Consider the following 23775-nt stretch of genomic DNA (forward strand, 5'->3'; position numbering starts at 1 on the left):
ATGGGGTTTGTAATGTGTGCATATTTTATTCAATTAAAGATTTTTTATCGTTAGGCTATATTGACTCGTGCATTAGAGGTATTTATTTGTGCTAAGCGATAAAGCGATATTTACGGTGTGTTTCGGGATTACAACAAATGAAATGCGATATCAGTAAAGAGGCACAAGGCAAGCTGGGATAGTGGCTCAATTGTGAGGGGATGTAATACTGAAGGAATAACATGAGGAAACAGGAAAAGTAAGGAAGCAATGGAAACAATGTGTTCTGGCAGGCTTTCTGGCTCATGATACAGAAGTATACAATGCAATAGATTCAGGGACAAAAAAGAAGATATAAACACAGTGCCTCTGTGTGCATTACCATTTCTTGTTTCGGTCACTATTGCGCTGTATACCTCTGAACCAGTGGGCAGCCTGAATTAGTTAACTATTCTTGAAACAATTTCAGTAAGAATAGAAAGCTGTGTGACACAGAGATTGCTTACAGGGTATGTTACAAGTATCAGCCGATTACTTGAGTTTTTTCATATTTATCATCGCATGCGATTTATTCACCATGTCACATGGAGAAAAGTTGCCACATTGCAGAAAAAAAAATGCTATTGCAAACTAATATTTAATCAAGTTGTTTATGTTAACAGGAAAAGTGGACTGCAGGAACTGCTCACATATGTTTGCGGTTGGTGTCCATTTTGTGAATAAAAAAGCAACATGTGCCTTATGAACAGCATATCATATTTTGTGGACCTTGAATAAATAAAACATTTAACTTAGTAACCAATCTTTGTGCCGAGCTTCGGTCGGGATCAAACCCCGGGTTCGACCCCGAACGCGGCGCCGCTACCTTTTGCTGCCCACTTATATATTTGCTACAGTTTAACAAGCCATTTTTTGAAAAAATAATGTTAGGATGATGGTTTGTGACGAGATATAAAACACAGCTGTAAAAAATGTAAAAAACCACAACCACAAGCACACAAACATTACACTGATAGACTAATATCAGGAGTTACCAAGGAGATGTATGCTTAGGTGACGAGTTGTACATGACTACTACACAACAAATACAAGAATATATTCCATTCCTAAAAGGTACAACTTTAATTCTACAGACTGCATTGTGAATTATTCAGAGTAAAATGGGCCCTGTATTCGATGTTCTTTTCGCCGTATAGGAATTAATAAAGCAACGCGACACAGGCTATGAGGTATGTCGTTGTGGACATCTCCGGAAATTCGGAACATGCGTTTTTTTTTTTTTAATTACTTTGCGCAGCACATGGGAGCCACGATTTTTGTCTCCGTATAAAAGCCACCACCCCGGACGGAATAGAACCTGTGTACCTGCTTCGAGCAGCCTTTAGTTCTTTGCTTACAGCAGAGACCGCGCTTCCCATAGGACTGCTACTGCGAAAAACCTTGTAAAACAAGAAAAAGAAAACAAGGCCAGCTTGCGGTGCACATCATATCATGGACGTGTGCGAGGTGGCTTGGTTTGAGCGAGTTAGGGAAAGGCCAGTATCTCACGATTTCACGATTTCACGTCACGATTTCAGACAAACTTTAGCGTTTTCAAGCAGTCGGCACTTACCTATAGGCAGTATAGGCCATCTATAGGTTGTCGTGGCGGCAGACACGTTGCGTGTTCTTGGCTGGCTTGTAACTGACATCAATTATCCGCGGCCTTCTGAACTGTAGAAATAGGCGTCGCGATGCTCATAGCTCACTTTAACAGAGCTTCGAAATCAGCGAGCTTTCGTTTTGTTTAGGTGCGGGAGAAAGGAAGCGTGCAGGGCAGCTCAACAAATAGTCGTTTGGCTGATAAGGCGCTCTGAATCGTGGCCGTCGCGAAACGAGTCCTTGGCTTGTTCCGATGAAGAGTTTCCAGCCGCTTTTCTTCTGCCGCACGTAGACGAGTCGTCCTATGCTCCTGCTGACGCATACTGCGCGTGAACTTTCGTGTTTCGAGTTTCGTTCGCTATCTTGCAATCTTTGAATAGGCTCGGGCATGGCGTCAGGAATAAAGCTCACGGTCATATTTGCTTCATAGTGGTAGGTATTTAGCATGTTTAGTCTACTTAGGGAGAATGAACTTACGTGGCAAGCGTCATGCCGAGCTTTTTCAAAGCGGATGCTCACCCACGTACGACGGGTAAAGTGGCTGGCGCGTGCTTGTAGCGTCAACCGCGTAGTTGCAGAAACTAGTTCGAAAGCGTTCGCTCGCGTACCTTTGCGGGCAAAAACTTCTGGAAAAGAGAACTTGAATCTTTTCGCCGGCATTTTTGCGCCATTTCAGTTTATATGCTTGGGTTTAAGAGGTTTAGCGATTAAAAAACTTGGCCTGTAAAATGGAGGGCACTGTTTCCACCTTTAGCTTTAGCTTTCAGCAATGTTGACAGAGACCGCCGCCGCTGTGAATGTGATACTGAAAGCCTCGTACACAACTCTCGGGGTGCGTCAACGGAAGCACAAATTAATGTTCGAACTCGACCGCGCCAGCCGCCTTTGCACATAAAAGCGAAGCGTAAAGGGCACTGATGTGCTGTGTCGTTGCCTCCGCGGTTAGCTCCGGCAGCGTGCTCGCAGCTGACCGCAGATGCAACAGCAGTGCAATGTCGGTGTCTATAATTACCGACCTCAGGGGATGAAATGAGTGGCGCCCAAAGAGTGCTGCCGGCCTTCATTATTTTATTTCGTGAGTATAACAGACCAGGCATGTAGAATTTTTACGCGCAACGTGTCGTCATAGTGTTTACCCGCATCCTCAAAAATCGGCCGCCTGGAGAGCTGACATATGACCTCGTCCGAATTTAACCAAACATGGTGTCCAATCTAAATTTGACATCGGCAATTCAATGACAACTTCCAAATTTGGGTGGCCCACCCCAAAACTTGGCCACTGGGATTTTTATCTCGCAAATATTTGATGAGCGCAAGCTCAGCACAAGTTCACTTTCGCTTAATGACAATATAATAGATATAAACCACGAAACCACTCTGTAGTGAAATAAATCAAGCAAAGGGCAGTACGAAAGTTGCAGTTAGATTAGCAGGAAAAGAGAATGTTAAAGAATAATTTTGCGTTTTGCGACAAGATATATACTATGCGCAATAAACTCAAGGACTAATACCTCTTTTCCAGCTATTCATCTGAGCAACACTTCTAATGCTATTGCGCTAGTATATACCGTCTGTCGATTCTTTGACAGTACTGCGCTAGCGTCGACTGCCCTGTGCAGCGGCGCCGAGTCGAAGCAGAGTGGAAATTGAGAGAGGTTACGAGCAAGAGGGCGTAATCATGCTTCTTGAGCTAAAGTCACTGGAACTCTGAAGTACCACAGCTGTTTTCTCTTTGCAGCGGCGCCGCCCATTGGCCAGCTGCGATCACGCACTCAAGCTGCGCCATAGATGGTCCACTCGAGCAGACGACGCGCAGTCGTCGCCGGGCTTCGGCGGTACGCGGGCAGCGTGTTTTACGACTAAGTTCGTCCGATATTGCTCTGTGTGCATAAAACACCCATAACATGGTCGCTCTGGGTCGCCGAGGATGCCGGGATGTAGCGTCTTCGGATTTAGCAACGAAGATGAGGCAAAGCGCTGTTTACGAGCGGAAAGTTTGATAATTAAAAAGCAGTATGCTAATGGTGGTGGTGAAAAACGTTTTATTCAAACGAGTGGAGGTATGCGTGAGCCGGATCTTTGAAGATCCAGCCCTCATAAATACAACATAACCGTATGACTGCATCGCATTTGTACAACAAATTTGTCCCAACGAGAGGAACTCCACCAGGTGTCGGAGCTGTGCGGACGTATGTCGCATGGGCTCCGAAGTTTTACAACTTTTTGGGTGGTCCCTTTTGCGCCACGGTTCTGAAATCGGTACCGAAAGATTCGTGAAGTCAGGCGGCACCTGCGGACACCACTTGCGGATTTGGCGAGCGAACGTTGGGCAATTTCGTCCCTTTCTCGACCACGCCGACGCGGGCACGGCGCAGCCGGCACCGCAGCCAGCCCCTCCGCCCATGGCTAGGGCTAACTCCGACGCCACGCCGACCGACATGGATCTCTCTGGCCCTGGAGCAGGCCATGCAGTCGAAGGAAGCACCATAACCGAAGCTGTACTCCTCGACGGGAGCTGGCAAATGCTTTCTCTGCAGAAGAAATTCGGACGCAAGCCGAAGATTGTTGATCAAGTTGCCGCAGGAGCCTCAGAAGGGACGCCATTGCAGCCGCGTTCCTCTCTGCCAGCGACGCAGTCAGCCTCAAATACAGGGGCTGTCCCAACTAATGAAAAGGATGCGACATCCAACAACGCCAGCAAAGCAAAGCCCCGACCACCGCCCAAGACGAGGAAGGGCCCTATACCACGGCTGCCAGCTGGGGAGTGCAAGATTGTGTTCCGTCCGCGCTGCCCAGTCAAGCTCACGGAGTTTGGCGCGGCTCAGCTACTGCACGCGGTTTGCACTGCACAGAAGATTCCGGACCTGTGGCGGCCGAAAACAACCACCTGCGGATCCACCCGGAAAACAACACCTTCACCGTAATCACGCTTGAGGAGACGCGTGCCCGAACCTACGCAGCGTGTAAGAGCATCAGCGTCGGAGAAAAAGCGTACAAGATGAACGCGTACATTCCACCACCAGACGACACAAGTCAAGGAATCGTCTTTAATGCTTATAGCTATGAAACGGACGAGGCGATTTATGCCGAGTTCCGGAAACGCAACACCAACCTCAATGTGGTCGGCGGACGCCGGCTCGGCAAATCAAGACACATGATCGCAACTATAGCAGGAACGGAGCTACCCAAGTGGATCCGTTACCTGGTGTGTGAACGACTTTTTTCGTTCCACGACCGTGTGGAGGCATGCTATAACTGTCGGAAGACGGGGCATAGGACAGATGTGTGCCCGCTGCCTAGCCGTAATCTGTCTCGTCGTTGTGGCGCAGAGCATTCACCGCAGCCGGAAGCCTACATGCACCCCTAAGTGCATCGTATGCACTGGGGGCCACAATACTGGTAGCAGAAACTGCAAGTACCGCTTTATTAAGCGCACGTATGGCAGCAGCGCCGACACCGGGAAGCAAAGGATCAGCGCTTACACCGGGAAGCTAAGGCACGGATAGTCGACCAGAAGAGCGAGGCAGGGCCAGATCCCGGAACCATCACCAACAACAGAACGGGTACAGGGGCCGTTCATCCTCCTTCCTTCCCCTGGTTAACGATCCTAGACGGTCTTCGTCAGAGAACCGCAAGACTCGGAGGAAGAGGAGTTCCAGCCGGGGGAGAAGCTCATCCGTTGGACGCAAGTCCGTCGGGTGGAAACAGGACCAGGAAATAGAAGTCCTTCGCAAACAGATGAGGGAGATGTCTAATACCATACTACATCTGCAGTCCCAGATTAAGGAACGCAGCTAGGCAAAGCAAAAAGCGAGCGAGAAAGCGGTGGCATGTGCGCCAGCAGTTATACCAGATCCGATAAAGAACGCAGCCCATCCGATGGGAACGCAGAGTAGTGCCACGGGTGCTGCTGCTGGTGAGACGCAAAACCAAAACGCAATGGATACCGACACGGCGAACACGCTCAAAAGACAGGCACCTCCGGAGAACAAGGAGGATGTTAACCAGAACGAGTCGAAGAGGAGGCAGGTACCCTCAGTGGAGGGCAGGTCCATTTTTAAGGCTAGGTCAGACCTCTTAACGCAGCTGAAGGAGCGCATGGATGCTGAGGATGCTAGGATCACCACCCACGAAAATCGAATGAAGGCTAGGATCACCGCCCTAGAGACCAAAATGGAGCAGTTAATTGTGTACATGGACGGAAGATTCGATGAACTCATGCAGCTCATATGTCAGAAATTAGGAATTCAAAATAGCACGCATCAATAAACGCGAAAAAAAATCAGTGTAGCACTGGAACTGCGGGGGGTTCGGAAGGAAGAGGGGACACCTGAACCTTCACATCCAAAATGTCTAGGCGATCCCGATATAATAGCACTTCAGGAGAATAGGGGATTAGTTTCACTTTTAGAGCACATCATCGCGGTTACTGGAGTCTTCCGTTAACTTTCCGTTTTCATTCGCACAGCTTGTCTCCACTGCAAGGCTTACCCAAATAAGCTCCTTGGTTTGGCGCTTTAATTCTTTGCTACTTAGCGGCGCTTTTTCCCATTTCCTGCATCCCTTGTAAGTAGTCGCGAAAAGGTTTTATTGGGCGGCCATCTAGCCGCGAATTCAGAGCGTTGACCTCGCGCGCCAGTGTGGTTAGAGCTGTATAACAAGTCACTCCGACTAGCGCGTGACAAGACGAAGGAAAGTACGACGGGAATGAGACAGCAAGCGCCAAGAGAATAACTTTCTATACACATCACATTTCAGGCGAGCTCTCACGTGAACGCGGCATATATAACTGTTATAAACAGTTCGCCTGGTCTCAAAAACATGCATTTGAGAGCCTTTTAGAATTACACGTTTCGGCTATATAAAGCAGAATAACCTGCGCTGCAACAAACGAAGCGCTATAGAACAAGCTTAAGCTCGCATCTTGCTGTGCACGCACGCCCGAGGAGTGGAGTACACGATCGTGGCAGCGCAGCAGTCGTGCGACGCTTTAAATGCTATCGTAAACCCTCGTCCCATGTAAGATATCATTCTTTACTACTACAATTCGTTATTTTCGGCGCAAAAGCAATCAACAACGCCTTTGCTATTGCGGAGCTTTGCTCGTCTAGCCGACGACACGCTCGTCGCGCTGGACCATTCCTGGCAACAACAACCCAATGTTGCCTACGCGCCGCCCGCTGATTGCGGTACTTTCAGAGTTCCAGTGACTTTTGCTTGAGCAAGTGTCGTCTGCTTGGCTGTTCTGTCCTGTCGGAAGCAACCTCTTGAATAACATTTCATGCCCGTGTTATGCGAGCGCTTGTTCTAACTGGTGTATGCTTGTGGGCTCGATTGGTGCTAGCTTGTAACGTTCCAAATCTAATTTGTCCCTTAATTGTTTCCATCTGCACGTATTCTCACAAGAACGTTTCTTTTGAAAGTAATCAAGGTGACGGTATTTATTGTTCTCAAAAACATTTTCGCTAAGGCAATGCTTGCAAAGAATTACTGAGCACGTTATTTTTTCATTGCAAATGTGTATACTTTCAAGAGAGTTTTTGCAATGTATCCACAAACGGCGTATGAAAACACGTAGTGACAGCCTTTTCGGGCACCGATACCTACCAGCAGATTGTGGCAGGGGTTGCTTCGTACTAATCAGAACAGCCTAGCAGGCGAGGTTCACTGCAGCAACAGGAATTGTGGGCACGCCCTTGCCCTCACTTGCCTTGTCGTCTCCTGCGTCTTCCGGTGCAGCAGCGCCGGACAGTCGACACTCGCGCGGTACTTTTAAAGAATTGACAGGCTGTCAATGCAGTTCTGTACATAAATATTGAATCGCTCAATTCCATTTGAATAATGTATATTTACTTGGCCTTCTTCGACATCGAGTCATCAAAGCAGTTCGGCTCGTTTGGCATTATTATCGGAAAACGACCAACGTATTTAAATTCAGCTGTTCACATGGCTTCACAAAAAGCAAAGTTCGTTGTTCGGTAACGAACAGCCAGAAAAATGACAATTAAGTTTGTGTAATAAAAGTCTACAGCCCCATAACTACGAGACACACACGAAATCAGTGGGCAGAACTACAAGCTTGTGAAAGTAATCATGAATAAAATAAAGAAAACAGAATTAAACTTTATAATTTCATCTGTTGTACTATAACCCTCGTGAGCGCGAAGTATTACGTCAATTCAAAAGTACAGAAGCAATATTTGTTCTAACTATCAGGCCTATAATAAAATATTTTCAAACTAGAAGTAAAATGTATGCAGTGCGCTCTGTAACCGTAGCCATATTTTGTGCTCTTCACTAACAACCCAGTTGAACAATGACAACTGATTCTAAATCTCACACGTTCTGAAAAATATATTGAATTGAACTGAACATGAAAAATTTCCAATTGTGTTTTCTTCTTTACTTGGACCAATGGGCAATAATTGGTGTTTGGCCCAAATTTCGAATGGTGCCGATTGCTGCGGGGAAAAAGCACGCCAGAAAATGTCCAATGGAATCAACTGTTTCTTTTTAGCCAATTCCGAGTGTTATCTGCAATACCACAAAGTGTACGGGTAAGTTGAACGCGCCAAATATTGAAAAGCGGTTGTTCCATTTAAAATGAGTACGTTGCAGTTAATATGAGCTCGTTCCGCTAAAGAGGGACACACACGCGACATAAGTGTACCGTTCCATTTAAAGCAACCTGACAGCGTCTATTTGCAGATAATTATCTAGAACAAGCGATTTATTTGGAACTTATGTGGAACCGGCGGCGTTTATGTGGAACCAAAATTAAGAGTGCAGTAATGATTAATAGCATAAAATTTACTACAAGTCTATAAAAAGCACTTTTAACTTATCTTACACTTTTTCTGCCTCTACATTTATTTTGTTTTATTTGTACTTTGGCAATTGTGTTCTTAGCATTTACTACCTCGCTTTTCTTTTTTTCCAGCATTCATATATTTCTATAACGTGTACCCACATTACTAAGGTTTTTTAAACGTCGAAGTGACCATCAGTAAATTTGCAACACTTTGCACACCCGATGTGATTGTGCAATGCTTCGATTCGAGGTTCTATGTGATCTGCAAAGCAAGCGCCACTCTTTTTTGTTGGTACAAAAAACACCCATCAAGATCTAAAACAAATCTGAGTATCTATTCTATTGAAAACATAAGCGCGGATTCTTGTATTTACCTGATAAATCATAATAGCTACAGGTTCGTAGGTTACTGCTAAACGTGGTTGGACGTCCTCATTTCGTCCATCAAAGGTTTAGCTGCTGACGTCGCCTGTCGACAAGGGGTATGATTTGATAGCCATGCGCACCTTCAGGCGGCTGTAGAAAATGACGCATTCACACTGTCACGGACGCTTCTCCACTCTGGCCTTTATTTCCTAAGTAATTGATCACCGGTAATGAATTAAATAACAAGGATAACTGACTTCTACGAAGCACTGCGGTCGGAAGAAGTAATCATTTAAATTTCAAAATTACACAAAAACGTAATGTAATACGAGTGACCAATTACTTACAATTCTGGTTCTCGTGGAGAATAAGGCATAGGTAAGATTAATGAGAGTACAGAGTTGCCAGTAGTGTAAGTTTAGATGTTCGTGTAGCTTTATATGCACTGTCCCTATGTATATGCTATTTCTGTGGTTCATCAGATTCTCCATTTTTCGGGAATGACGACTACCAGAAACTTCAAAGTCGGTGTCGTAGACCGTGATAAGAGGAGGGGACGAGAACACAGAGAGAGTGATTGGTGACGATATGGGCAGAAGATTTGTCAAACAAATAAACAGGAATAGTAACCTGTCTAAAAAATTCGTGTTCGCTACAGTGTGGCTCAAAATACTCTACAGAGCCGGCATTGCCTGTAGACCTTCCATACTATGAGGCAAGCATGCATGATGGCTGGAAATCATGCATCATTCAATTATTCACATCGCGCCATTCTGGACAAACGACAAAGCTACCAGTCTGCTACTCAAATGAAGGTAGCCATAGTGACTACATTTCCTGCTAGGCGGGAATGGAGGGCAATGGTGAAGTGGTAGCGATTTTTTGGTGGTCATCAGTGCTGACAAGTGAGGCACGATTTGGGGGTGCAGAGATAAAACACGGAGTGTAGCATAATTTGAATGGAATGCTGAAAAATTAGCCTTTAAATTAACACTTCAGAAGTTATGCTCAAGAAGTACCTGGCTGGAAGTTACTGGCTGATTATACTGTGAGGTTTTCTTGTCTGTGACCAATACCGCTGGTGATCTGAGTGCTCCACGTGGATGACTTTGTGATAGGCCTTTGTGATACGGTTTGGGTGCTTCATAAATATGAAAGGGTTTGAGCGAATAAACATCAGTTGAAAGTTGGCGCCTGTCCTGTTATTTTGGTGTTCCTTCCTTGTCCTCGTCGCTTTCGCGCCGTCTTCATAATCCACTTCAGAAGTTATGTTTAAATATTTGTTCCATCTCATCTAAAATAAACATAAATTGTTCGTGTTTCAGAAATTCGATAATTTTACACTTTTGCCCTAATTGACCTACTGACTAGAGGTGAAAAACCTGCTACACGAAGCGCGCGTCTGCACTACATTCAACCAAATAATACTGCACGAATACAGGATTGCGGGATCTATTTTGGTTTACATGTGTTAAAGGTTCATATACAATACACTTTCTTGGCAGTTTGGTTCATGTCGAGTATAGCAAGTTGCACATCCCCGCTCCTGCTTTCTGTGCCTCTTATTGCATACAAAAGACTGTGCACAACTTGAGACCCGATACCCCAGTCAACAACTTCTCACTGATGAGGCGGTGGCAGCCTGCTCTATGACGGAGGCCCGCATTTGCTGAACTTCCTGTAGCCTAGCACCCATGCCTTGTATATTTATAGGCCATCTGACACATTTTTGCTTCGGCCTAGCAGTGAAGCTCTGCGTATCCAACTGCTTTGCCAGCAAGACAGCTTGCCTTAGCCTTCTTGTGTAGCAGTCGGGTAGAGGATTTCATAATGATGCTGTGTTGGTCAATCGTGCTTTGGGCGGAGCGCCACCAGGAAAATGACGGGCTCATTACGGTGGCAGGCCAGAGAGGAATGATTCCAGGGAACCAATTTCACACCCAATACAATAAACTAGGATGGGACATTGAACATATAAGGGATATAAGCTCTCTCTTATCGCTTCAAAAATTTCAAACAATTATCTCAATTTTTTAATCGCATCTCCTTTCATTTCCCATATTGCATCAGTTTGAACGCTATTATTTCATCCGTCTGTCTTGTGCAACATACTATGATTAGCGATAATAAGGAGATGAGCCTATGTAAATTGCAATAATTCTCATTAACAACTCGCATGTGGTACCGCCAGCCAACAGCTAGTCAGGAATGGTCCTGTCCCCGATTTGCCACTCAGTTACGAGCAAGATAAATGACCCGATCATTTTTTTGCGAATTCCCTAAACTGGTAACGAAGAATGTAACATCATTAAGGAGACGTAACATGTAGTTTTTGGCCATTTAGCTTGCCATAAACACGAAAGTAATGAAATGCCATGATCCGCTCAAAGTTAAGCCGACGATGTTACTTAGATAAAGGCCTTTTATTTTTGTAACAAAATAAACTGCAAAATTAAAACATGCCATGTGACAGCCTGCTCGGTGCTGCCCAATTCGCGGCGCTTATATTGCAGCTTTAAGAAGCTTGATGATTCGTGTTTTCGAACCTAGAAACACTGGGCTTTGCTGTCAACAGCCAACAGCTAGTCAGGAATGGTACTGTCCCCGATTTGCCACTCAGTTACGAGCAAGATAAATGATCCGATCATTTATTTGCGAATTCCCTAAACTGGTAACGAAGAATGTAACATCATTAAGGAGACGTAACATGTAGTTTTTGGCCATTTAGCTTGCCATAAACACGAAAGTAATGAAATGCCATGATCCGTTCAAAGTTATGCCGAAGATGTTACTTAGGTAAAGGCCTTTTATTTTTGTAACAAAATAAACTGCAAAATTAAAACATGCCATGTGACAGCCTGGTCGGTGCTGCCCAATTCGCGGCGCTTATATTGCAGCTTTAAGAAGCTCGATGATTCGTGTTTTCGAACCTAGAAACACTGGGCTTTGCTGTCAACAGCCAACAGCTAGTCAGAAATGGTCCTGTCCCCGATTTTCCACTCAGTTACGAGCAAGATAAATGATCCGATCATTTATTTGCGAATTCCCTAAACTGGTAACGAAGAATGTAACATCATTAAGGAGACGTAACATGTAGTTTTTGGCCATTTAGCTTGCCACAAACACGAAAATAATGAAATGCCATGATCCGCTCAAAGTTAAGCCGACGATGTTACTTAGGTACAGGCCTTTTATTTTTGTAACAAAATAAACTGCAAAATTAAAACATGCCATGTGACAGCCTGCTCGGTGCTGCCCAATTCGCGGCGCTTATATTGCAGCTTTAAGGAGCTTGATGATTCGTGTTTTCGAACCTAGAAACACTGGGCTTTGCTGTCAACAGCCAACAGCTAGTCAGGAATGGTCCTGTCCCCGATTTGCCACTCAGTTACGAGCAAGATAAATGACCCGATCATTTATTTGCGAATTCCCTAAACTGGTAACGAAGAGTGTAACATCATTAAGGAGACGTAACATGTAGTTTTTTGCCATTTAGCTTGCCATAAACACGAAAGTAATGATATACCATGGTCCGTTCAAAGTTATGCCGACGATGTTACTTAGGTACAGGCCTTTTATTTTTGTAACAAAATAAACTGGAAAATTAAAACATGCCATGTGACAGCCTGCTCGGTGCTGCCCAATTCGCAGCGCTTATATTGCGGCTTTAAGAAGCTTCATGATTCGTGTTTTCGAACCTAGAAACACTGGGCTTTGCTGTTGGTCGCGACATAAGTATTTGAGCTAGTTCACAGCTCACTTTTCCGGTGCCTGTCTTCAGCCACGGATTCTTATCTATGAGCAAGCAGCAACGGAAAGCTTTCAAGATACAATTCCTGTGAAGATTGGCATACTCTCTACCCAAGTGGATAGCACAGGAAGACGAAAATTATGCACGTAACAAAATTCACTATGGTAAACACTGGGTAATTATAATTAACAATACGAGTCTTTGCAACAAGATAACGTAATAAAGTCAGATAAAGTCAAGATAAAGTAATAAAGTCAAGGCCATCTACATTGACTTTAGCTGGAGTTAGTTTTTGTGAGAAAATTATCGAAATATCAAACTTCAGAAGTAATAATATGACGAACCTGAGTTAGTGCTACTTCAGATGGTACTATTGCCGAAATCAACTTTCTGTCACTATGAAATACCCAAATACTCTCGTATATAATTCATAGCAAGCACGAAGGACGTTACTTTTGTAAATTTTGTAGCAAGTGCAGCACAATATCTCCGATGCCTTTTGTCACTTTAGTAATGACTAAACCTTCTTATCTAGGCGGAATTGCTTTATATCAATACTTTTCTGCTTGTTGATTTAGTGCTTTCTCGGCTGTCTGCGTTCACTGCAGTTGCCCAAACTCGTGTAAAACTCAGGCTCACCTTACAGACCGCCCCTAGAAGGGTCGTCCACTATTCTTTTCCGAAAAGAGGGGGCCTAAATTGCATAAAATATGGCACTCTACCTTGATACCAACTTTAGTGGGTGCTAGCAGTTATATAAGGCAAGATCGGGTCATACCAGGAACGCAAGTTTATTTAGCTTTTAGCATGCGTATCCGCTGATGAAACGCATTTTACTGGGATCGGGCTGAGTCACTACCGACAACTTGACGAGGCCAGTTCGTCGCACTCTTTCCCAGCAGTGAAAGCCACAACTACGGATAAAGGGTCAGCGAATGCACCTGTGCGCCCAGGCATGACTCGTTGAGGCCCCACTATGCAATACAGGCACGTTAAACTCATTACTGCACAAAACAGTCTTGCGACTTCTTGAATCTTTCTATGGAAGCGTGCAGCTTTTAATAAAAGCTTCTCTGTTGAAGAAAAGCCGTACATTCAGGGTGGATATACTATATTATTTAAATACATTGCAAAAAATTCATTGGAAGAAATGACATATCATAAAGACGGAAACTGCTCAGTATCTTCTAAGGAACCAAAAACACTGAGCAATAAAACTAAGGAAATTATAGAAAGCAAGCAGTGACCTATCAAATTGTAAGTATATTTATAGAATGCTAAACTTGGAATGCACAGAACGTGTATTAAACGGCATATTATTGAGATAGTCGTGTCCTCTTGTATAAAAGCGTACAAAGAATTGATCTTCCATTTGTATATAAATACCTCACAAACACAGAACCTCTACTATTTTTTTTAATTTTGTGACCATGTATTCATTTTGCGATATACGTAAACTTTTCACAGCTACAAATGCAATGCGTCTACTTTAGTTTCTGCTTTTAGATAACAGTTACTCTTTGTGGCATTTTGATGGAAATTAAGCAAATGCAATGTGAGTGTTGGGTCCAATATTTTACGTGCGAAAATTCTGGTAAATTTAGAGCAGTGTAGTCTTATTACTTTGCTTTGCACAAGAAAATATTTTTATATAAGTGCAACACCATCACAATGAACATCATAGGGACCGAAGCATTGTCAGGCACAACTGTCTTTAGCCTTTTCCTGCATAACTAATTGTGTTTTGTCTGCTGTCGAATGTAATATTGCCGCGAAACCTTCAAAACTGTATTTGTTGTTTTTTAACAGCCGCCGGCATACAGGCTTATCACTCTGATTCTGGATCGCGTATCAGATCGCGTAATCTTTGTTTGTTAATGCTCGGTGTCGCGAGTCACACCTTTATCAGTTTCGTCGTAGCGTAAGATGCACCGAGATTTATCTCGAAGATTCCGGCCACTCGTATGTCTTTCCATAATGTTCCAGCCCGTGCTGGTAGCTGTTTGCGACGTTGTCTAGATTGTTCTGTGCAGCCTTTAAATTGAGCGTTGACGAGTGTGACGAGCATTCTTTGTTCGACGATCGACCAACCCGTTTGTTGCTATCGCCGTCGCCGAGTTGCTTAGTTCTTTTGCGGGCGTAAGTCAGCCCAATAAAGAGTTACTTTCCGTACCATCAAGCCTGTCTTCATTTGTGTCAACGACCCTGGTAACCACCACGTGACATCTGGTGGAGGTGCTGCCCTTGATCCTTCAAGCGAAAATCTCATCCTTATTCCTGTCGCCCTGGAAGACCAACCTACAGGTCCCCGAGTCAGCCGCCGACTCCAAGGCCTACAACCCGAACACGGTCTTCTGCCTGAAACCATTCGATCTCGGAAGGCATCGAAGCTGACAATGGCCCGGCCTACAGCACCGGTTGTTTTCGTCCAGCCCCGTGAGCCCCCCTGCTTCCGTGGACGACAAGATGAAGATGCGGGAGACTGGATGGACCATTTCGTTCATTTGGCAGAATTCAACAGCTGGAACGACGCCGCGAAACTTAGGCAAGTCTACTTTGTTCTTCAAGGACATGCCCGAGTTTCGTTCAAAAATCATGAGGCAACTATGAAGGATTGGGAGACTTTCAAGGAAGCGTTTCTGACTGTGTTTTCAAGCGTCGTCCGAAAGGAAAGCGCCCAGGCCCTCCTTCAGTCAAGACCAACTCCCAAACGAGCCTGTCCCGGCGTACGTTAAGGATATGAAGCGCCTCTTTCGCCGCGCCGACCCTAATATGACCGAAGGTGAGCGAGTCAAACTTTTATTGCGAGGCGTTAAAGAGTCGCTCTTTGCGGGTCTTGTGCGAAATCCGCCAAGAACTGTGGCGGAATTTGAAACAGAAGCGTCAACCATCGAGAAGACGTTGGACGACCGGATGCGCAATTACGAGCGACCACTTCAATCGGACTACTCAAGCCACTACCCCAGCGCACCTACAAGCGGAGAGAACCTTCGGGACCTCATCCGGGTGATCGAGCGAGAGGAGCTCCGCCGACTGATGCCATCATCGCAACAACCGCAGGTGGCAACGCTCGCGGACGTCGTCCATGAAGAAGTCCAGCAGGCGCTGGGCATTCCTCAAGCGACGGCTGCGACTGTTCCAGCACAAAAGGCAACAGCGATGAACTACGCTGCTGCATTACGTCGTCCTCCGTCCCGACGTGATGACTTTCCGAGCCCTCGCCGCTACCGTCCTGTTCCTGAAAACCGCCCCTTGGGCCCCGCCCGCGAAGCCTACCAACGACCAACAAGCCCCAGGAAGTGCGACGCATGGAGGACAGCGAACAACCGGCCATTATGCTTCCACTGCGGTGAGGCCGGCCACATTCTGCGGCACTGCCCGTACAGACGAATCGGTCTCCGCGGATTTCCAGTCGACGCTTCACGACCACGCCTAGGTGAACGACCGCAAGAAATCGACAACTATCTGCGTAGGATTGCGCCACCAAGCCGTCGATTCAGGTCTACATCGCCGCACAGGGCCCGCTTTGCGTCGCCAGGACATAACTATGAGGATAGTGAGCGCGGAAGGTCCCCAAGCACGCGCAGGGGAAACTAAACAGAGCAACCTTTGGAGGTGAGGTTGCTCAACGGCGAAAAGACGATCATCCTCCGCTGCCGACGATCACTAATGACGACGCAGCCATTTCACCGCCGCTCCACACGACGACATCGACGACAACACGACCAGAGTGCGAGCTAACACCGCCGCTCAGCGAAGTAACAACGGTATGCCCCGGCAATGACCTGAAGAAACGAGGGAGCCGAGATCGGACACTAAGGCCCACGCTCAATGCGAGGACGCGAACAAGTGGCCTTGAAGTTGATATCGACGGTCGCAGAGTCACTGCCCTAGTAGACACCGGAGCTGACTATTCAGTCATTAGTGGACCGTTAGCCTCTCAGCTCAGAAAATTTACCACCGCTTCGGATGGCCCGCTGATTCGCACCGCAAGTGGCAATCTGATTACTCCATCGGGATTATGCACTGCAAGAATAACCGTAAATGGGCGTACTTACCCCACCAGCTTTGTGGTCTTGCAGCCGTGCTCCCACGACGTGATTTTAGGCATGTACTTCCTTAATGAACATAGGGCTATCATCGACCTGCGATCCAAGCTCATCAAGCTCTCTGCAGACAAAGCCATTCCTGCAACGACGACGTCGACTCAACACATCGCTCTAAATGTCCTCGATGAAGAATTCATCGTCCCGCCCCGATCAAGCATCGCAGTCTGCGTAGGTAGCGCAAACATCGAAACCACTGAAGGCATCTATCCTTCTAAGTAATCGGCTAGCGCTTTCAGCTGAGAGTCTGATCGCTGTTCTGCGAAACTGCTGGCGCTTACCGGTCCCAAAAAGGCGTCGTCGTCATCGTCCTTTGTGGGAGCGTGGACGGGAACGCGTGATAAGCAGTCTGCGTCGGAATGCTTCCGGCCCGACTTATAGACTACAGTCAAGTCAAATTTTTGAAGTCGTAGGCTCCATCTGGCAAGGCGGCCGGAGGGATCTTTCAAATTAGCCAGCCAGCAGAGCGCGTGATGGTCGCTTACCTGCTTGAATGGTCGGCCGTATAGGTATGGACGAAACTTAGAAGTAGCCCAGATGATCGCAAGGCACTCCTTCTCGGTCGTCGAGTAATTGACTTCGGCTTTTGTGAGGGACCTGCTAGCGTAGGCGATTACTTTCTCCAGTCCGGCACTCTTCTGGATAAGAACAGCTCCTAGGCCCACACTGCTCGCGTCGGTGTGAATTTTGGTCTCGGCGTTTTTATCAAAGTGGCCAAGTACAGGAGGGCATTGCAGGCGGCGCTTAAGTTCGCCGAAGGCTTCTCCTTGCGGCGCTTCCCATTTAAAAGGTACGTCAGCCTTTGTAAGCTGCGTCAACGGTTCGGCGATCCGCGAAAAGTTTCTGACAAATCGTCGATAATATGCGCACAGCCCAAGGAATCGACGCACAGCTTTTTTGTCAGCAGGCGGTGGGAATTGTGCGATTGCTGCTGTTTTCTCCGGGTTTGGGCGAATACCGTCCTTGCTAACGATGTGACCTAGGAACCGGAGGTCTTCGTATGCGAAGTGACACTTCTCTGCTTTTAGCGTTAGTCTCGATGACTTGATGGCTTCCAACACTGTCTGTAGTCGTTTTAGGTGGTCTTCAAAGTTTGACGAGAAGACAACAACGTCGTCCAAATATACTTATTTATTTATTTATTTATAGGTACTGCGATCTGGTACAGATAATAGCAGGGTGGGAAAAACAAAAAGAAATACAAGCATAAAAACGCACTCAAATTCATAAAATTTGCAGGCACTTTTCAAACATTAGTAAAGAACTTTGAATTACAGCCTCGCTATTAAGTTTATTCCATTCCGTAATTGTCCTCGGAGAAAAGGAATATTTAAAACAGTTATTTCGCGCGTTCACAGGGGTTATTGTTAGTGCATGCCTTTGTCTCGTATTATAACCTGAAGAGTAAGTAATATAATTGGAAGTGTTAATATTATAATGACCTTTTACGAGCTGGAAAAGAAACTTTAATCGGCAGATACGATTGCGCTCAGTCACAGAAGGTAATCCACTACGCTTCACAAGCTCGCTGACAGACGCACGGCCATATGAATTAAATACAAACCTAACGACCTTATGCTGTATGCGCTCAAGTTTATGAATGTTAGTTAAGGTGAAAGGGTCCCATATAATTACGGCATATTCTAACAGTGGACGGATGAGGGAGTTGTAAGCTAATAGGCGGACACTGGGCGGAGATGACTTCAGTCAGCGCCTCAAGAAAAAAAGTTTGCGCAGTGAATTAGCTACAACCGTATCTATGTGTTTTGTCCATGAAAGGTTGTTAGTAATCCATAAGCCCAAATATTTATATTCTGTTACCTCCAATAATGATGTGTTGTTAGCACCGTACACAAAATGAAGAGGACTTTTCTTGTGTGTAATTCTAATGAAAACGGTTTTCTCACTGTTAATACACATCTCCGAAAGCCGAACCGAATTACTGGATGACCCAGAAAGAGTGTCTCGCGATCTTCTAGACAACTTCAAACGTCCGTCCGTATTTATATGGCCCACTATTCAAGGTAGTAAGCGATCACTACGTGCTCTGCTGGTTGGAAAATTTGAAAGACCTCTCCGGCCGCCTTTTCCGATAGAGCCTACGTCTTCAAGAATTCGACATCACAGCTTTGTACATGTCCGACCACAATCACCCCGATGCAGACTGCTTGTCACGAGCCCCCGTTGATGCGCTGCCGAAAGAAGACATCGAAGACACCTTTTTGGGACCGGTAACCACCAGCTGTTTCGAAGAATAGCGATCAGACCCTGAGCTGAAAGCGCAGCCAATTACTTAGAACGAAAGACCGCTTCCCCTTCCACTGTGCTCAAGTGTCAGCTGTCATCCATCGCGTTAAAAAATGGCATACTTTTGAAGGAGAACTTTGCATCCAGACGAAATTCTACAGGTGTGTCACGATGAGCCAAAGGCAGGAAATCTCGGCATTGTACGTACGTTTAACCAAATCCGGGAGAAGTATTATTAGCAGCAGTTAGCTGCGGAGGTCGCCCATTACGCCAAATATGCCCTGAGTGCCAGTGACGCAAGACACCTGCGACCCGCTACCATCCCCAACTGAGCCCTTTCAACAAATAGGGATGGATCTCATTGGAGCCTTCCCAACTTCACCGACGGGAAACAAGTGGAACATCGTGGTCACTGATTACATGACTCATTACGCCGAAACAAAATCCCTGCCTAACGGTTCCGCAGTGGGAGTCGCCAATTTTGTTCTTGACCATATTCTCCCAGATGTGCTCATCATGGAACAAAATGGGAACAGCATTTTGGCCAAGCTCACTCAAGCCATCCTGAAGTCATCAGACAAGCCACCGGTGGACGACCTCCTACCACCCGCAGACAAAGGGCCGCAGACAATGAATATTAGACCTAATAGCCATCGGGCAGATACAGGCAAAAACCAGATACAGGCAAAAAGCAGTTCCCCAGCATTTCGATCAGAAAGATCATAGGTTCGAAGAAATTAAATTCTATATTCTCCAATCAAATTTTAAATTTCAATGTTATAATATGTAGAGACACATCTATTTTATGGATTTAGAACATTGGAAGCAGCCGGAATAAACACCTGTAAAGGAACGTTAGAATTCCTTAAATATATTCTCTCTGCGCCATAGCTAGCCATAAAAACAATCCCATATAGCCTTAATTCTATAGTTTATCCACATCACGTGTATACTTTATCCCCCTTCCCAAATAGCATAAGCAGCACGTGTTTCTAAGCCGCATTTCCTTATTATCACTTCCTACTTGAGTTTGCCCTTGCACCTTTTTTTTGGCGTGGCAGGTGTGATTCAGAGTCCTGTTATATTCTTAATCTTTGTGCGTTTCCCCCCTTTGCGGAAAGTATTTGAGAATTGTTCGCCTGCAGATGTTTTCTTTGTTAGAACCCTTAGGAATGCCTGTCCCGTTGCAAGAAAGGTGTATCTGCAAGGAACCTGATTTAGGTGCTGACTAATCTCCACCCCGCATTGTAGCTTTTCCTGCTGCTGCCGCTTTTTTATTTTATTTCGTTTTCTGTCCACAGGATCACCGGTTCCAGGCTGAGAAATATTTACTGAAGAAACGTTTTCACTCCTTGATCTTCTTTCGTCTCATCCCCCCCCCCCTACCCTCCCACTCCTAAGCTTTTCTTCTTCTGAAGCGAAAGCGTAATTAGGCCCCTGCCAGTGCTGATCGCTCCTCCCAGACACTTGCCAAAACGTTGGCTCGATCGGCAAACTGAGGCCTCCCCCCCGCCCTCTACCCTTGTTCAGTGCTCTTTCATACGCCCTACCTTGCAATACTAAGGCCCATTTCCTTGTGGCGAAACATTCGCCCACCGCATATGATGATGATGAAAACATTTATTGACATCGGCTTAGATTAAGGGAAGGCTTGTCGGGTCCCTAGTCCGGGACCGCTGGTAAAGGCCGCAGGCCGTGCTCTTTCTACGAGGGCTCATTGTTCCTCGAGGTCCGAGCTGGGCAGGGCCGCCTCCTAGCCTTCTCAGGTTGGTTTTATTTGTTATGTCAATACTAGTATTTTTTGACACGCCCATACCATATTGTAACGAGTATTGCGCCAAACGTCCAGGCAACGCGCTAAGCCTAGAAAACTGCCGAAGTCCGAGAGCGGTCCGAGCAGCGGTCTGAGCGCGGTTCCAGGCAACTAACATCGTCGTCTACGCCAACTAGCAACCACTTCATCGTCTACGTCAACTAGCCACTGATTGTCTCCGCTTCGTCGTCGACTATAGTTTGTATCGCTGCCCCCTTCCTCTGTAGCATCGATTCGATGCGACGCGGTGCTACTAGGAAGAAGTCAGCGAAACGGTGCACTAAAGTGTGACGAGGACCCAGCGGCGTTGACGAAAAGTTCAGTCATGTACGATTATGATAGGGCTTCAGCCGAACCACGTGCACGACTTCAGGACGCTGTGGCCTTCGGGATGGAGCTCAAGCTACGGAAACAACGGCGTAGGTGACTTCATTGATACGGCGAACAATCTCGTAAGGGCCGAAGTATTGGCGCAGTAATTTTTCAGATAGGCCGCGATGACGAACAGGTGTCCAAACCCAGACGAAGTCGCCCGGCTCGTAAGAGACGATTCTTCGGCTCAGGTTATACCGAGCAGCGTCATTCGCCTGTTGTCGGTGGATTCTGAGGCGTGCTAGTTGCCGCGCTCCCTCAGCACGCTGAACAAAGATGTCGGCGTCAAGTTCGGCGTCGGAGCCGCAAGAAGGTTAACTGGCAACATGGCATCCAACGGAGTGCTCACTTGGCGACCGAAGACAAGTTGGAACGGGGTCAGTCGCGTCGTCTCTTGAGTGGCGGTATTGTACGCGGAAGTTATATAGGGCAAAATCACATCCCAGGTGCGATGTTCTGCGTCCACATACATAGAAATCATGTCGGTGAGGGTGCGATTGAGGCGCTCCACCAGCCCGTTGGCCTGAGGGTGATACGCCGTCACACGTTGATGGCTAGTGTGAGTCAGAGTAATGACCAACCGAATTAGGCGAGCCGTAAAAGCTGTTCCACGGTCAGTGATTACCACGGCGGGGGAGCCATGACGTAGGACAATGTTATGAACGAAAAATTGAGCAACTTCGGCTGCAGTACCTTTAACAAGGGACGCGGTCTCTGCGTACCGTGTTAGGTAGTCTGTCGCGACGACTACCCAACAGTTGCCAGACGAGGACTTCGGAAAAGGACCGAGAAGATCCATGCCCACTTGATGGAAAGGGATCTTCGGCGGAGCAATAGGCTGAAGAAATCCAGCGGGTTTCAATGGCGGAGACTTGCGACGTTGGCAGTCACGACATGAGCGTACATAAGCCCGCACCGATGGGAGTAACCTGGGCCAATAATACTTTTGACGAATTCATGCAAGTGTACGGCTCACCCCCAGGTGGCCGGCGGTGGGTTCATCATGACAGGCACTCAATATATCTCGGCGCAACTCGGATGGCACAACAAGGAGAAACGTCTCTTCACTGTAAGCGAAATTTCGCTTGTAGAGCACGTTACCACGCAGAGTGAACGTTTGAAGCCCACGATGAAAAACACGGGGAATACGGGCGTCAACGCCCTGCATAGAGTCGACGAGTGACGCTAACTCTGGGTCCATTCTCTGCAGCTGCGCCATTTGGGTTGTACTAATAGCCCCCAGAAAGGGAAAATCATCGGCCGTTTCTTCTGGACATATGGCGATGGGCGAGCGCGGCAGACAGTCAGCATCCTGATGCTTCCGTCCTAATTTGTATACGACTGTTACGTCATACTCTTGTAATCTAAGGCTCCATCTAGCCAATCGTCCTGAGAGATCTCTGAGGCTCGCGAGCCAGCATAATGAATGGTGGTCGCTTATAACGCGGAAAGGTCGGCCGTAGAGGTATGATCGGAACTTGGTGAGGGCCCATATTACTGCCAGACATTCTTTCTCAGTTGTTGAATAGTTGGTTTCGGAGCGGGTAAGTGTTCGGCTCGCGTAAACGATGACCCGTTCTGCACCGTCTTGCCACTGAATTAGTACTGCACCAACCCCAACGTTGCTGGCATCAGTGTGAACGTCAGTTGCAGCGTTTTCATCAAAATGGCCTAGTATCGGAGGATTCTGTAGCCGGCTGCGAAGCTCAAGGAAAGCGGCCTCTTGTTCACTTCCCCACAGGAACGGCGTGTCATCTCGAGTCAGTGTGGTTAGCGGTTCTGCGATGTGCGAAAAGTCTCGTACAAAGCGTCTGTAATAAGAGCACAAACCTAAGAACCGTCGAACCGCTTTCTTGTCAGTAGGGTGCGGAAAACCAGAAACGGCAGCTGTCTTTTCAGGGTCCGGGCGAACACCTTTTGCGCAGACCACGTGACCAAGGAAGCGAAGTTCCTCAAAGCCGAAGTGACATTTCACCGGTTTGATTGTCAGATTGGCGTCTCGGAGAGCTTTTAACACAAGGCGTAACCTTTTTAGGTGTTGGTCGAAGGTGGTCGGAAATATGACGACATCGTCCAGGTAAACCAAACACGACTGCCACTTCAAACCGGACAGAACGGTGTCCATCATGCGTTGGAACGTGGCCGGTGCCGAACATAGGCCGAATGGTAGCACCTTAAACTCATACAAGCCATCGGGTGTCACGAAAGCCGTCTTCTCCCGGTCTCTCTCATCCACTTCTATTTGCCAGTACCCACTTTTTAGGTCTAGCGACGAGAAGTATCGGGCCTCTCGCAGTCGATCGAGTATGTCGTCTATGCAGGGAAGTGGGTAAACGTCCTTTTAATGACGAGATTAAGTTTTCTGTAATCGACACAGAACTGCAGAGTATTGTCCTTCTTTCTGACGAGAACAACCGGCGAAGCCCACGGGCTTGTAGACGGCTGAATGACATCGTCGGAAAGCATTTCGGTGACCTGTCTCTGAATCGCTGCTCGTTCCGTTGGAGAAACGCGGTATGGGCGTTGGCATAAGGGACGCGTGGTCTCGTCTGTTATTATACGGTGCTTGGCGACCGGAGTTCGGCCCACTTTGGAAGACGTTGCGAAGCAGTCTGCAAAATCTGCCAAGACAGCCGAAGGAAGATCCTTCTGAGCAGGCGATAACTCGGTGTTTATTTCGACAGGTGGC

At 46.7% G+C, this 23775-nt stretch overlaps 1 protein-coding gene across 1 annotated transcript in view; it reads left to right on the forward strand.

Moving 5' to 3' along the window:
* The first annotated feature begins 5559 nt into the window (after window positions 1–5559).
* LOC146199952 (uncharacterized) overlaps window positions 5560–23775 on the forward strand; it is a 37868-nt gene continuing 19652 nt past the window's right edge. Inside the window, exons 1-2 of the mRNA XM_084592239.1 lie at window positions 5560–5851; window positions 19407–19585. Coding sequence (XP_084448365.1) covers window positions 5560–5851; window positions 19407–19585 — 471 coding nt within the window. The remainder of the gene's footprint in view (window positions 5852–19406; window positions 19586–23775) is intronic.

Source organism: Amblyomma maculatum, chromosome 2 (assembly GCF_055883805.1).
Source record: "Amblyomma maculatum isolate TAMU_Amacu chromosome 2, ASM5588380v1, whole genome shotgun sequence".
Classification (NCBI taxonomy): domain Eukaryota; kingdom Metazoa; phylum Arthropoda; class Arachnida; order Ixodida; family Ixodidae; genus Amblyomma; species Amblyomma maculatum.